The sequence below is a fragment of the Octopus bimaculoides genome, chromosome 8, assembly GCF_046866305.1.
Source record: "Octopus bimaculoides isolate indiv1 chromosome 8, ASM4686630v1, whole genome shotgun sequence".
In the NCBI taxonomy this organism is placed as follows: domain Eukaryota; kingdom Metazoa; phylum Mollusca; class Cephalopoda; order Octopoda; family Octopodidae; genus Octopus; species Octopus bimaculoides.
In genome coordinates this window covers 42,132,908-42,149,897 of record NC_142935.1, presented here as the reverse complement: position 1 = coordinate 42,149,897, position 16,990 = coordinate 42,132,908, and the positions used below count along the sequence as shown (strand labels likewise).

At 35.4% G+C, this 16,990-nt stretch overlaps 1 protein-coding gene across 1 annotated transcript; it reads left to right on the top strand.

Moving 5' to 3' along the window:
• The first annotated feature begins 3,320 nt into the window (after nucleotides 1–3,320).
• On the top strand, nucleotides 3,321–10,245 carry LOC149134369 (uncharacterized). Its single transcript, XM_089356377.1, has 2 exons — nucleotides 3,321–3,458; nucleotides 8,650–10,245. The coding sequence occupies exons 1-2, from the start codon at nucleotides 3,413–3,415 to the stop codon at nucleotides 9,999–10,001; spliced, it is 1,398 nt and encodes a 465-aa protein (XP_089212503.1). The 5' UTR covers nucleotides 3,321–3,412; the 3' UTR covers nucleotides 10,002–10,245.
• Nucleotides 10,246–16,990: the final 6,745 nt, after the last annotated feature.

Below are 16,990 nucleotides of genomic sequence, written 5' to 3'. Positions count from 1 at the left end.
ATGGCCATTTTTTATTCTGCAATTTGTGTTTGTGATGAACGTATTTAAAAACCTAACCCTCTATATAAACTTAAAAGACGTTTTCCCAAAAATGCTGCCCTTTGTTGTTTCTAGCATTTCAGACGTGACATTTGCGCCCCCTCTTGTTTTTCCCTAAATTCCTTCCGATTCATAAATTTTCGATAGAGAAGATTAGGATTTCGCCCCCAAAACATGTTCTCAATATTTTAATTTTCTCAATTTTTCCAATTTTTTTCAATTTCTAGTTTTTATCAATTTTTTTTCTTGGTTAACCACGGAGAAAAAACAATGAGTACGAATCTTTAAGAATTTTCTTCCTTTTTTCTTAAAGAAACACTAAAAACTCTTTCCCAAACATCCATACATCACCTCACCGCTTTCAAAAAGCTACAAACGCCCAATGTTTCACTTTAACTTTTTTCGAAAGCGGGGAAGTTTCTTCAGAGATAATGTCGTTTACTTGTTGTTTGTAGCATATCCGGTTTTACGGTGGTTGTATGTCACTTTTTTACGTCTGCTATTTCAGTACAATTCTACACATGCATGAAACATTTGAAGGTTTTAACGTTTTGAAAGCGGATAGGTGATGGGTAGGCAAGATGGGGGAAAGGAGCACTGAGTATTTCTTTAGGAAAACTTAATCTACAAAAACATATATTTCCTAGATTCGTAATATCTGCACTTTTCTACGTAGATAAAAAATGGAAACAAGTTACAAATAAAGGAATTGTGTTGGGAAGGAGACAAATTAAATTTTTTTTAATGTAATTTCTGGGCAAAATCGTATTAAACTCCTTGTATACTATGAAACAATACTTAGTTTGTGATCCTTCTTAAGAACAGAAAGTATTTTCATGCAAACAATGCAAATTATACCCTTCACTTTTAAGCAAACAATAATTTCCAGTAATCTAGTTCACTATATATCAGCTGTCCCAAATCAGCCCATGAGAGAAGAACAAATGATACAATGCAGTTGTAGGTCATAGCACCCGGGCAACTCCGGGATGCATAGTATGTAATTCAGATTAAGAACTAAAGAAATGATGTTTAGAAAGTAGACGTTAAATGCAGTATCCAAACATTGTTTGCGGATAAGTCCTAGGCTGTACGCCAGGGTACGGGCATATGGTGCTGTAGAGGTCTGTTTCTCAGGGGAAGAGGTGACCCGCGGTCACTCGGTGTATCCCCTTAAAACGAAAGAGGTGGTACTTCTGCCAACTTACTTAAGCCGCAGAACATCACGAGTCAAGATGGCAGAAATGCCACCAGAAGTGGACCCTGTAGAGGTGGTGGCTGCCCTTTTGTTCAACATGGTAGAAAAATGAATATCCTGTAAGTAACATGCTCTTCCCCTCAAAACCGACATTGGTACATGGATCATGCAGATACCTAAGCTGGGAGACTGGCATTGTGTGTGTGTATAGATGTATATATATATGTATGAAATGTAGGCATCCACACCCGCAACATGGATTAGAATTTAGCAATCTCCTCTGGTTATACGTTCTCAGTCGACATACCCATGTTTTCGCGAAATCCTTTTCTGAATTTGTTTACGTCGTGTTTCAGGTTACAACCTACAGTCTACAGGGTTAAATATTGGTTCGCTTGATCAAGTTTTGAAAGAATTATTGCCCGTGTTTCTGTATTTTTTTTAACAGTAAGACCTTGTACAAAAATGAGGCACTTAATAATCACATGAATACGTTTTTCAAGTTTAAAACTTTCACACATGCTGTTGTCTGTTCCTATATACATCATAAAGACGTCATCCACGTTTTAAATTCCAACACTCCATTCGAGTGCTAAATAGAGAAGTTTTATCACCGAACATGTTAGATTGTAATTTGATTGTTTCCTGAAAACAAATTTCACTAGAGTGAAAGGGCAATATGAAATTACAGTATCGTTCATGCTCAAACGGAACTAATTTACGTAATAATAATCTTACTTTTTCTTCGTCCGACAATGTTTTGCAATCTTACTTAAAAATATCCTGATACTTTCGGTAGTACGCTGCAAAAGTTATAACCTTCTCCGGGTTATATGCGAATTCTATTATGGAGTTCGAAACACCGTCTGGCGAAAACGAACTTAACCCATTTTCGGACTTCTTTGCGTATAACTTCAATAGTTGTTGCTGTACCAGGTTCACCTGCAACTCCTGTTGCTGTTCTTGCTGTTCTTGCAACTGTATTATAGAAGCTAACAAGTCTTCCGGCATTTAACAAGTTGTATCACGAACAAAATGTTAAATAACCTACGTGAGCTTCGAAGCCCTCATCGCCAGATGTTATATCTTCCGTTTCCTATGTCGTGGTAGCGCCATAATATTGTGATGCATAGTTTAAATACACTGTACAAGTGTTGTAACAGTAAATAAGATAACGATGAAGCCGTAATAACAACGTAACGATCCAACAATCTCTTCACAAACCAACAATCAATATTCCAGACGAACTACGCAGCTGAAACTTTCCGACTTTAATGCGAACTCAGCTCTCACTAACACACAAACTCCACCCTGGCCGCAATTAACAAGAACAATTTTTTAATGGTGTAGATTGCATGAAATACGTCAAATAAACAAGTAAACGATTATGATTTTCATTAATATTTAGAAATTTCCTAATAGCAGCCTTAAGTGTTCCATACAATCATATCAGCATGTGAACAAAAATTAATAACCTAAGCACTTCGCTTGTCAATAAGATGAAGGTGCAATCTACCTCAGTCGAACTATATACATGATTCATCACATGGAAATTTTAGTTGCACAACGTTGGGCAATATGCATGAGGTAATTCAGCAATTTTGTGGATTATTCCATATAATCTTTCACTATATAACACTCAATGTTTGTTTACATTGAGAGCTAGTACTAACACATCGTATAACTATTCAGTGTTTAAAAGATAAGTAAACGCCGTTTTACCTATACATAATTCCATCTCAGATCTTTAGATATTTGCCCCATTTTGTTTTTTACATTTTAATTAGTGTACACTCCTTTTTTGTTTCCAAGCAAAGACGTTCGTACAGCTATCAGATGCTAAGGAACGTGATATTAGTATCTAACATTTAAATGTTTTGTTAATACAGAAAGGAATGATATAAAAGATTCTTCGGTATGTGTGAATTTTTCAAATTATTTCTATATTAATAGCGTTAATCATTTGTCTTTCTTATTTTGTTTTTCATATTTGAATGAGAAAATCCCATTGGGATTGGGAAATGACAATGGGAAAAAATAAAGTTCAAATGTGCTGAATGAAATGTAACACGTTTTAAATTTACATTTTTACAATGATGACTTTTTCAACAAATGTATAAATAGGAGCAATAATTTTTGCCATTGACAGTTTGACTTCTGTAACAATCTGCCAAGATGCTAAAATCTCTAATCATCTCCGTTCTGCTGCTCTTAGTACAAGGTAAGACAAAACTAAATAACATTTATATTTCTCTTTTCTTTTCTATCTTCAATGGATCTAAAACATGCATTCCATTAATATATTATGCTTTTCTCCATCGTAAAATTGCTCCTTCGTTAAATGTTTTTGGGGAAAGTGTTATTTCCAGATATATCATCCTTGAAGAATTTATTCCTATGGTGTGGAGTGCAAAGATTACAGGGTTTAGGTTTGCATTTTATCCTTGTCCGATCGATAAAAAACACGAATCAATAAGTAGGATAGTTTTGATCTTTAATCTTGCATCAACAAGTGTAGACTTGTGCAAATGTAGTAATCAATATTGTAGCATAGAATATAGCCTTGCATGATACCTCCTTAAGTCTTCTGCGTCTTCAAAATTACCATAGTTGATATCTTAGGTGAAAAGTGTGTAGTCTTTTAGCAACTGTGTTATCTGAAGTGCTTTTAGTAGTTTGAGAAGTATATTTGTGATGGTTAAATATTAGGGAATCAAGACAGGTGTGAGTGTATTGTTCACGAATATCTTATTGCGGGGAGCAAGCAAATAAATCACGCAATACAAATATTTAGTGACGATGACTTATTGCAAAGTCCTACGATATTCTGGTATGTAGAGCTTACAATGACAGTGTATGTGAATACATTATCAGATGGTACCTACTGTGAGACAGGCATTGCGAAGCCACGCGCAGAATGCTGAATCAAAGAGAGCTAGCAGTCCTAGCAGTTTGGCAGGTGGCGAGCTGACTGCCCAAAGGGAAAATGTGGGTCAATCCTGTCACTCGGGCTTCTTATATGTCTCTAAGGGCTGTTGTGTTTTGCGCATGAGTCTTGTTTGCCTGCTGTATCCCTTCCGGGCTTTTATGTTTAGCCCTGAGACAATGCATGTAGGCATGACGGTTACGCTACTGACTCCCTTGGCAGTTGTGAAATTATGGGAATAACGAAAGACGAAAGAAAAGTTTTATCTGCAGTGCAAAACATACCAAAAGCCTTAGAAGTACAAAATAATAAATGAAAGGAAGTGTAATATGTAACAATATGATGATGAAAATCGGGTGCAATCACAACAATGAAAACGGAATGCAAACAATATATCACACTCCAAGAAAAGGGTTCATTCAATATTTTTTTAGATGTAGCAAGTGTGAGTCAATCTTTTGACAATGCACTTTTCGTGCGCTCCCAGTAGATACGGAGAGCGAATTTGAAGTTTATTGTGTGGGCGATGTCTCTTGTGCTGTGCATACATTATAACTCCAAAATCAGATAATCTTGCAACTGCGAACTCCGAAGAAAACATTGATGGTGTTCACTACATGGTCATGGATGGCTGGCAATTGATTAAAAATGAAGGAGACAGTGCTATTAGCATATCCTATGAAAGGTTTGAGAATATTCTGCATGATGAACGTTTCTGTTCGATAGTTTCCACGTCCTCTGGCAACTGATAAAAAAGGAAAAAGAAAAAAAAAACGCACACCGCTGATCACATCACAGGAAAAACCGATTCTGTTTGAGGCAGATTTAGTTGGTTTCGTGATAGTTTCCTAACTCAGAATGGGTGCTGGAGTTATATCCTTGACGCAGACACAAAATAACAAACCATGCATCGGAGACACCCTTCCTCACGGGCTCCAAAGAAGGCTAACGTTGTTTTAGATACAGTGAAGCTGATGATCTCAGGTTTGAGGATGCAAACGGCATTGGGTTTTAACTAACTTCAAAAGGGCCACAGCATCAATGGACAGTACTATCTTTGGTACTAAGACCAATGACACAAGAAAAATCACGAAGGTGGCCCTGATTCACCTGGACAATGTTCCAGCACACAATTCCTTGGTTTTCATGGATGCTATGGCATTGAACTGGTTCTTCATCTGGTCACAATTCAAGACTGTATCTTAGTCAGTGTCTGACTTCTTCAGCCATCACTCGTGTGCGCGTATGTATTTATACACGCATGAACTCGAGCACACACGCACACACACACACACACACACACACACACACACACACACACACACACACACACACACACACACATTGATGTGTTTTGAGAATGCCCTTACATTAATAATTCACGCTCAGGTTCAATTCCGCCCCTTTATCATTAGTTGATCGGTTAAATATCTAACCAACTGATTAAATGATCGTTTGTTTAATGTGCTGGTTAAGCAATCAATCGGTAGTTTGTTAGTCAAACTACTTTTTTCTCTGTTCACGACATTTTCTGCGACTTTGTAACTTTTTCTCTCACCCTAATGTCTGATCTCCGCCTAAGAATTGGTCTCCTGTCCGTGTATGCGTATGCTTGTATGTATAAATATGTTTGCTTATGCGATGTGTTTAGGATGAGGGTAAATGCAAGGTTTGTGTGTGTGTGAGTGTTTGTGTATGTGTGTGTATGTGTACGTGCATTGCCCAAGCGCTTGCGTGTGTGCGTGGTTGTGTTCACACACATATGTGGATGATTGTACCTAAGTTTCTGCGCTTGTGGAGGTGCGTGTAATAACCATCCCATGACCTCTTTATGGTTTCGGCTTTTGTCTGTTGTGTTCCTTATCAGTCTCATGTCTGCTTTGCATTTATTGGTTTTCGGTGTAGTTCTTCGTGTGGAAAGGGGAAGGTGAAATGTGGGTAGGTGCATGTGTGTGTGTAAGCATGAGTGTCTACGAGCGTGTGTGTAAGTTCCTGTGTGAGCGAGTACATGTGTGTGTTATAGTGTTCGTGAGTGTCTTTGTGCTCGCGCACGAAGTGTGTTGTCCAGTGTGCGTGTTCGTGTGGTTGAATCAGTTCTGTGAGTGAGTATCTATGTTCGTATGTGTATGTGTGCATGAACGTGTGAGTATTTTCTTATCTGAGTGTATTGCAGCACGTGCGTGTGCGTTTCTCTAGCTTATTTTCTTTTTTTCAATCGGCAAATATTTGTGTGTATGCTTGTCGTTGGGCGTGCATGTGTGCTTGTGTACCTGAGCATGTAATATGTGTGTGTATACTCGTAAGAGCAGTAGGTATTCGTGTGGGTGCATGCATGATCGTGAATTCTTGAGTTCCCGTGTTTGTTTGTATTCACTCAGATACTTGCCTATTCAAAAAACTGTCCGATACGTGTACACACGTGCTGGAATACATTCTTATGAGAAAAGACCCGTTCATTCGCACACACACACACACACACACACGCACACAGACGTAAGGAGAAGCACACACACACAAAGACGTAAGGAGAAGCACGCACACATACACAAAAGAACGCACAAATAAAAATATACAGAGATCTGCCTATTGAAATCCTACCAGATACTCACACGTGCTGTAATACATTCAAATAAGAAAACTGACATGTGTTCTTCCGCATACGAACATACACACACTGAAATTATGCGACAGCACACGCATCACGGCATACACTGCGCGCGCAAACACTAACACACGCCCTCACATACGCATACACGCAGCCGCAGACACAAGCACACATACACACACATACACACACATGCTCACACACACACCTACCAGCTTTTTCTCTCCCCCACGTAATAAACTATATTCTAAACCGAGAACAAAATGCTGAAACCTTAAAGAGGTCACGGATGGTTAGTATACACACCACACCAACAAGCGCCGGAGCATACGTACAATTACTCAAACGGGTTTGCGCACACAGCCTTAGACACATGCCCGCTTTCGCTAACATGCGCGCACACACTCTCCCATACACAAATTTCTTAACAATCGTTAAATAAATTTCCTCATACTATTCCTTTCGTCATTTTAAACTTTATACACTCTATGGTTTTTTCTTGCATCGTACTATATATTCACCGTTACATTCTCTCACGCATACACATTACCTTCCTCCGCTTCAACCTCTCTACATAAAGCATTAAGCACTAAACCAAGAAATCTTCAGCAGTCCAGGATGGCTAGTGCACCCACACCCACAAATACACGAACAAGCATATAAGCTGTCGCTCGGGCGTATACACGCAATCACACGCACGTACATATACACATTCACACACATTATCCTTTCAAGTGGATCTAGTTTTTTTTTCATTCGCAAAATATGCATTTTGTAAAAGACAGTAAAGAATTTGAAAATCGGCTATAATAACAAAGTTTCCGCTGTGAAGGTATCATGTTGTGGAGAAAAAAAATTGAGGAAAATGTTACAGAGGTTTAAAAACTAAAAAGTTGTGTTTTTAGCCAAGAGTGAAGCAGAAATGATTTGCGTTTAGCGGAGTGGCGTCAACTTTAAGGTTGTAACATGTGAAATTTATAGTTTAGTGTCTGACTTGTTCATTGAAGGTATCCAAATAAACAGAAATTACTGTTTCTTTTGTCTCTTCATTTATTGTATAATTTTATTATTAGCTTTTAATGTGTAATATTAATATTTTATCCACATGTGCTCACTTTATGCGTATTTCAGTATTATGTATACCTGTCATGTATTTGTGTACTTCATTAATATATAAGTGCATGTGCGTGTGTGTGTGAAAAGGGGGTGTCTATTTTCAAAACTTCAAAATTTAGTAAAGTTTTCATGAGCGGATTTGTAAACTACGAAAAGAATAACACTGGTCAACAAAGAATTTCTCCCAAGAAAAAGAATACTTGTATCCTATCTATTTTTGCATGCATAATTCAAAAATAATGTCAAATCCGTATCACATATTCCATTCTCCTCCACAACGCAAAGAAAGTGTACAAATATCACAAACAACTTTTGCTATATACGAAAATTATGTAAAATATTAAGACAATGGACGAAAAATATCTATAATAAAATCTTTATTGATAAATATAACTTTTATTAAAACAAATCACGCGGGTGAAGCAAACTTCATGGTGTGAAGAAACAACACATCCGGGTGAAACACGACTCATTGTGCAGTTGTCATGGTAACAATCTGTTAATGCCTCACTGTCTGATGATAGGCTAACATTACCCAAATTTCCCAAATTTAATTCTAAATGAATTAATTTTTAAGCTGCTAAAACATTCTTGCAATATAAGCCACACACACACACACACACACACACACACAAACACAAACACAAATACCCCCCCCCCCCGCCGCTACACACACACTCAGAGCCCGGCATCGCCGGATAGAAATTATTTCTAATACACTCTGCTTCATTCAATTTCAATCCCTTTTTTTTTTTTTACTTTTAGGTGTAGAGTCATTTCATTTACCGTGGCCGAGACCATGGCCTTTGCCGAGGCCGATGCCGTGGCCGATGCCGTGGCCGATGCCGTTGCCTCCGATGTTTCCGATGTTACCAAATTGGCTTCCAGCCCCCACCTGCAATGGCGTTCCCTTTACTGCAAGTAAACATCTGTGTTGTCAAAACGTGCTTGTTTCCAGAAGTGCTTCTTCGACGATGTGCTGCGGAAAAGGTTCCTTCAATCCAGTAACTCAAATTTGTTGCAATAATAATGTCATTGCAAAGTCAAGTACAGTTAACACTTGTTGTGGAGATGTTGGTATGAGTACCAGTACACAGATATGCTGCAGAAATATTGTTCATACGAAACGTACAGCTGCTGATGTCTGTTGCGGAACAAATGCTGTGGATACTTCGACTCAAGGATGTTGTGAAACACAAGTATACACCGTTGCAACGCAAGGATGTTGTCGAGGACAAATATTTACCACTGCAACTCAAGGTTGTTGTGGAACAGATATATATTCTAAAGCAACACATGGATGTTGTGCTGCAGCGGTAAAATTCGAAACTGCAACTCAAGGTTGTTGTGGAACACAAATATATTCAAAGGCAACACATGGATGTTGTGCTGCAGCGGTAAAATTCGAAACTGCAACTCAAGGTTGTTGTGGAACACAAATATATTCAAAGGCAACACATGGATGTTGTGCTGCAGCGGTAAAATTCGAAACTGCGACTCAGATTTGTTGTGGAAATAAATTATATAGCACTGCAACAAGAAAATGTTGTGAAACACAAGTACACACCGTTCCAACGCAAGGATGTTGTCGAGGACAAATATTTAACCCTGCAACTCAAGATTGTTGTGGAACAGATATATATTCTAAAGCAACACATGGATGTTGTGCTGCAGCGGTAAAATTCGAAACTGCAACTCAAGGTTGTTGTGGAACAGATATATATTCTAAAGCAACACATGGATGTTGTGCTGCAGCGGTAAAATTCGAAACTGCAACTCAAGGTTGTTGTGGAACAGATATATATTCTAAAGCAACACATGGATGTTGTGCTGCAGCGGTAAAATTCGAAACTGCAACTCAAGGTTGTTGTGGAACACAAATATATTCAAAGGCAACACATGGATGTTGTGCTGCAGCGGTAAAATTCGAAACTGCGACTCAGATTTGTTGTGGAAATAAATTATATAGCATTGGAACACAAAAATGTTGTGGAAAACTATTTTACAATCCCGCGATATATGGATGTTGTGGTGTCGTGGTATATCATAAAGACTTTCGGAAATGTTGCGATGCGCATTCGACCAAACCTTACGTATGCTACATAAAACACCACTAATTAATTCTATACGATGTGACCTAAATATAGAGGAGACTTTCATTTAATTGATTCGACAGTTTACACGATCCCATTTCTAAATTTTAAACAAATATAATTTCATATGACATATAGATATATTTAAAAATAATGTTAGTAAATATATGTTTACTAACATAATATATATGCTTTCTTAACAATTTTGTAGTCGCTGAATAAATTGTACATGATAATTTTATTCCTATTATGCATGTTTCGCATCTGTTCATAGAATTATTTCCACTTTATTGGTTGCTCAAATAAAGGTAAAAAATGTAATATATATATATATTATATGTGTGTGTGTGTGTGTGTGTGTGTGTGTGTGTGTGTGTGTGTGTGTATAAATGGAGTTAAACGCAGGTGTTATTCAAATTCATTTACTTCCGACACATATTTCAAAGATACCAATGGTATTATTCCACAGGAATAAAATGACGTAAAACAATGTAAACTCTTCAGGGAAGTGAAGAAATGAAACTCGTCAATAAGACATTTTAACAGAAAATGCTGGATATATATATGGTAATTAACTGAACGCTATTAAATTTGTTACAAGAAAGCGTTAGAGCATATAACGTCAAAGGTAGCCTATAGGAAGAAAAGGAGTAAAGGAGAGAAAAAAAACAAATAAATGACAAATCTATCGACCCCGAAAGGATGAAAGATAAAGTATACTCGGCGGAATTTGTCCTCATATATATATAATATATATATATATATATATATATATATATATATATATATATATATATATATATATATATATATATATATATATATATATATATATATATATGCATATATATATATATATATATGCATATATACATACGTATATGTACATACTTTCAACTATACCTATATATATATATATGCATATGTGGGCATAGGACGTCACGAAACGTGTACAGCACAATAAATTTACGAAACACGAGTACATGAACTATTCTGTCGAATAACGAAAGACACAAATCGGAATCAAAACAAACAACACAAAGAACGACCCTTCATCAGTTGTTGGCTGTTTTTCCAGTCTCGTATTTCGAGCATCTAACAACAATATACGCTTTCGATAAAACAGTTGCTCCCGCAAAGCAAATTCAGTGAAATTTGGGATTTTGCGGAGGGTATAAGATTTAGTCAAGGGAGACTTACTTTCATAAAATCATTACAACTATACTTAATATGCATATATTGGAAATTATGGCAATTTTAAATAAAAGCTTCCCGGCATCCCATAGATATAATGGAATACTTTCCCGTAAGACAATCAGAATCTCGTATTCTACCCTCCCCAATATAGGTACCATCATAGCCAGGTTAAATAGAAAGAAGAGGAATTAATTATAATAACATTAGTATTGTCAATACTGGTTTGAACCCCTATAATGACGATAACAGTAATGGAAATATAAGAATTAGGAACAACAGAACTTAAACATCTAATATGTATGATCTAAACCAAGACACCCATCTATATGATAGCACAGGGATTACTGACATAGTACCTGATGATGCTGAGATGAATTTAAATGATACTATAGTTAAGGGAAGTATAAATAATAATAGTAATAATAATGCCGATAATAATTATAGTAGTAGTAATAATAATAAAAAATATTGATAATAATAATAACAGTGATAGGAATATCAATAATATTAATAGTAGTAATGATCCCGGTTGTGATTGTAGAGTTAAATCCCATTGTCCGTCATTGGGTCGACGTTTAATTCAAACCGTAGTTTATAAATGTACAATTTTGACTGAAGCGGCTAAATTTATATATATTGGATGTTCTATAAATATGAAAGACCTTATTAATAACCATTTTTCATCATTCAGACTTAGACATAAACTAATAGTACGTCTTTATCTAGTAAGATCTGGGAACTCAAAGAAGTAGTGACTAAGTCCTATACCCACTAGAAGCTATAAAAATCATACATTAACACCTGTAATATTGCAACTTATAAAACCTTTTCGGTTTTAATACCTTTAACTGCCCGCACTACTTTCATACCAATTATCCTCTCTTTACAGGTTACCTTTATCTTTTCTTTGCCTCCAATTTTAATTCTCTCTCTCTCTCTATAAGTAAGTTATACGTATTTTTAAAATTATTTTCTGTAAATACTTAATATTTTGCTTTCTTAATTTGTTTTCCTTACTTTATTAATCTTTTGTCCTTTATAAATTGTTATTTTTCTTGTTCTTAAAATGATAATTTGCAGTTTCATAGGTCAATGCAAGATATTTATTCTATATTCTTTCATATAAACGTATATATACTTGCATATATCTATATATGCATATATGTGCACATATATACATATATATATATATATATATATATATATATATATATATATATATATATATATATATATATGTGTGTGTGTGTGTGTGTGTGTGTGTGTGATTGTCTGTGTCTGTGTCTGTGTATAAATCCTTCTTTGTATATGTACCTGTATACATTATTTTTACACTTTACATATACTTTTAGCAGTATATAGTGTATATTTGTATTATATAGTCTAGATTGTATCCTTTATATTCCATTATGTCTATGTATTACCATTATCTTATCATCCCGCTTCTGATTCATTGCTTCAGATCAATAGATAGTATGTATACCTTTCCAGATATTATATATGTAATGGTTTTGAGCAGTCTTTATAGAAACCTAATAATATGTTCCTTGTATCAGCATCTTAAGTTTCTTAGTGTCTCACCCTTTTAATTTTGTAATTAACATCATGATCTAAGGTTTATCCCTGCCCTACCTCTATTTTATAAACAGTTACTTCTATCTAATTGACTCTTCCTAAAGTTTTGTTTCTTTTCTCTTGTGGGGAAAGGGATGCCTATGATAATATTTATTACGAATAGCTAGCCATGAGCTGTCAACTCACTCTTGTTCATTTTTTTCTAAATATAAAGTCTTCTAGTCTCAGATTTCAGTAGATGATAAAGAAATAAATAAACTGGAAATATATTACAATCCTATGACCCCACTATGCCCCATACTATCCTAAGAAAGTGTAGTCTGTTATTCTTTGTCACTTTTGCTACAAAAGCGACAACATGAATTTCTTCCATCTTCTTATTCTGTTAAATATTTAAGAAAAATTATATTAATGTGTGCTACTTGTTGAAATTCCATATATACTTTTTTGTGTAGCTGAAGATAGTACTGAATTTAAATTGATGTTGTCATTGCATTGTTCAATAAAATGGAACCACTTGAAACGGTCGTACTACATTACTACTTGATATCCTGTTGTTTATTTTGATATATATATAAACAGCAGGTTGCAATATTTCACCTAAAAGGGGAATTACAATTGTTACTAACTGTGACTTCGGTGTTACTACGAAACACCTACATTGCTAAAAATAAGAGTTAAAATGCTCTAATGTTGCTTATATTAAATTTATATATAGACATTAGCAAATCGCTAAACCATCCATTAATTTGGATGACGATCACATATTTACTAATAGAGAAGCAAGTCCGAAAAAAACCGAGGTCGAGCAGGCTTAACTGATAAGGCAACGGAAATTGCCGAAAATGACGTCAATATTGAGAATTGTCGATAGGCATGTTTAGGACGATTCAGGTGCCTGTTAGTGTACAAGTTTTCATTCATATGCGTTAACTACTGCATCAGATCATTTTAACTCTTATTTCTAGCAATGTAAGTTCTACAGATCTAGCATTTTCAAAATTCGACATAATTTGAAAATAATAAAACTGGACTTTGCCTGATCAATCTCCTCGTGTCGCTAGATTTGTATGTGACAGCCATTTGCAAACCAAGTATTCCAACACACGCACAAGCACTCAAGAAAACGATGTAGTTTGTAAATAAGAAGAGGCGTTTAAAAAGAGCATTTTGATTGACCTGCAGATGGCGACAATGACCATTGACCGATTTTGCAATGATATTCACATAGGTTACTTTGTCGGAGCGAGGGCGATTGGTCTAGGTCCTGAGGGAAAGCCATTCGGTGGGCAGGGTAGAAGAAGATCAACGTATCAATAAACTACAATTCGGTATTTGATAGCTTATGAAGGGTACGTGATACTCAATTCCAAGTAGATGTGTGCGGCTTTTCAGTCGCGCATTGCTCAATTGTTTGGAGAAACGGTGAGTTGGGGTTGAACTTTACCACCAAACGTCATTGTTTGCAGCAGCTCTTGGTTGAAGCTATGGAGTTCTGTGAGAGGTCGATAATGGTTAATGAAATAAGGAAGAGTTGACGGGATGCTAGATTGAGACGTTACCGGTTTTGGATGGACCGTCCCATAGGTTTTATCGTCATATGCTCATGTGCCAGACTTGTTTGAGAGCGTCTAGTTTGATATTTACTGCAGAAAGCAGCAGAACAGGAGATTTTTCTATCCAGATAAAATACGTATATTGGTGCTAGTGCAAAATTACCAGAAAAAGGAGAATTGGTTTTTAAAATTCTAATGACTATTAAAATCAGAGGAGATTTTGGACAAAGCGTTAGTATAGAGAATGGCAATTGTCAGTTCTACACTCGTAGGTGAGTCACAGACATATGCCATTTGAAATAGATGTGTTAGGTATGTCATATGACAAGAATGGGGCTTTTATCAATTAAGATCAGTCAAAAGTATTTGATCGCGTCAACCATCAATACTTGGCTGTTTTCCTCAAGGAGGCAAGTTTCCAGTAATCTTCAGAAACTGCGGTGGACAGAGTAAATGATCGCTTGAAGCAGCAGTTTAATATCATGCTCCCCGTCAGTAAAATGATCCTCCTCTCTCTCTCCACGTCCGTACTTACTGAATCTAGAGAAACTTTTTTCAGAAGTTCAAGGTATTGATTGATCCCTTGAAAGCTAGGAAATGCAAGAATCGTGTTTTCATTTAGAGATGACGACACTGTAATAGTATCGGACACCAAACACATTAAAGTGATCATCAATGCCATAAGGAACATCGACGCAGTTACAGGAGCAAAAGTTAACCAAGGAAAATCACTGGGTCTGCAGGGGTACACTCGTGTTAACAAATCTACACTTTCCAACAGTGTTGCTTCGAACAGAAGGATGGAGGATTTATATTACTCGGAATTTGGTTTGCTGCAAGCATCCGTTTGGGCAAGAAATGGAAAGAAATAGTGATGCGAGCGAAAGGCAATCTAGTAAAGCAATTCGGTGCAAGATGGAAGTGAATGGTGCAAAGAATACAAATAGATTTGCATCCTGCCCAGCGATGTACAATAACATCTGATCATCTGGTCCAAACTGTGATACTGATATATAAATATGAATATATATATATATATATATATATATATATATATATATATATATATATATATATATATATATATATATATATATATATATATAATAATACAGAATGGGACAAGAACGCAAAGCATCAAGAGAGTTCAGTGATATAATTTAGTTTTTCCTTGGGGCTGGCCAGATTGGAGCAATATCGAGAATAACCAGCCGAAATGGCAAAAATAATCTGGATCTCGACTGAAGAAAGAAAACTCAGAATGACCTGTCTGTGTTTTCTTTGTATTGTCTATCTTGATGTTTTGTCCCTTTCTTGTATCACTTAACAGTCTTGATGTTTTGCGTTCTTGACCCATTCTGTATCATTTATATATATATATATATATATATATATATATATATATATATATATAATGTGCTAGTTTCCTGGTATTAAATTGATATTAATTAATATCAAATTTTTACCATATTATGTTAATTATATATATATATATATATATATATATAATAATAATATTATTAGGGACAAAATCCAAAATTACAGGTAAAAAACTCAATTAAAATCAATTTATAAAAAATTAAAATTAAATTGAGCCTTATAGATAAAGTATATATAAAATATATATAGTTTTAGGGAAAATAACCAATTTTCAAGAACTCATCGATGAAAATCCACTATCACATATAGAAAAATTAATAATTAAAAGCACAATAAATGAGTATAATATAAAGTAAAGTAAATATCATAAGATAAATATAATAAAAAGATTACACGTGTTTCATAACCAATTTTCAAATAGAAAAGAAATTTAAATCGATTAAAATCAATTGAAATTATCGAAAATAAGTTCTATTCAAAAATATAGCTACTCGTCAGATCGTAAGTGGAACAATAATTAGATATATATCTCAACCAACAATAAGTACCAAATGAATTAATATGAAATACTTATTATATAAAGATAGAAAAATTATTTAAAAAAATATCATAATATCAAAATAATAACCATTCAATAATCATCCCTTCATCCATAATAATAACATGTATATTATATACAAAAAACATCTTACCTAAATTATCATTGTTTTAAATTATCATTGTTTTAAATACAAGTTGAACGAAGTTTAAGTTTAAATCGATGAGTTCTTGAAAATTGGTTATTTTCCCTAAAACTATATATATATAAGCAATGTTAATTCTCTAAATGAAGTATTAACAGTAACTGCACGATAAAGTGTAGTATATTGCCACTTAAGTGTGGCTGACCCCTAGGGGTGGATGTTACTGTTGCTTTTAGCCCCAGGAGGACATCTCCTCCAGCTGGCTTATCGACACACGACTGTAATCCGGATACGCTCGTGCTGCTGGTCGAGGTGAGAGGGATAACTCCCTTGGCAAACAGGACACAGTCGTGTGTCGATAAGCCAGCTGGAGGAGATGTCCTCCTGGGGCTAAAAGCAACAGTAACATCCACCCCTAGGGGTCAGCCACACTTAAGTGGCAATATACTACACTTTATCGTGCAGTTACTGTTAATACTTCATTTAGAGAATTAACATTGCTTGTTTTCACCTTTTCAATATCAGTGAAGAATTTCACTGGAAAAGAAGATATAAGGTTTGCCAGGTTTTTGTCTCTCTCACCAAGGTCATCAGCTGTCGAACGCCGACGAAGGGAAATAAC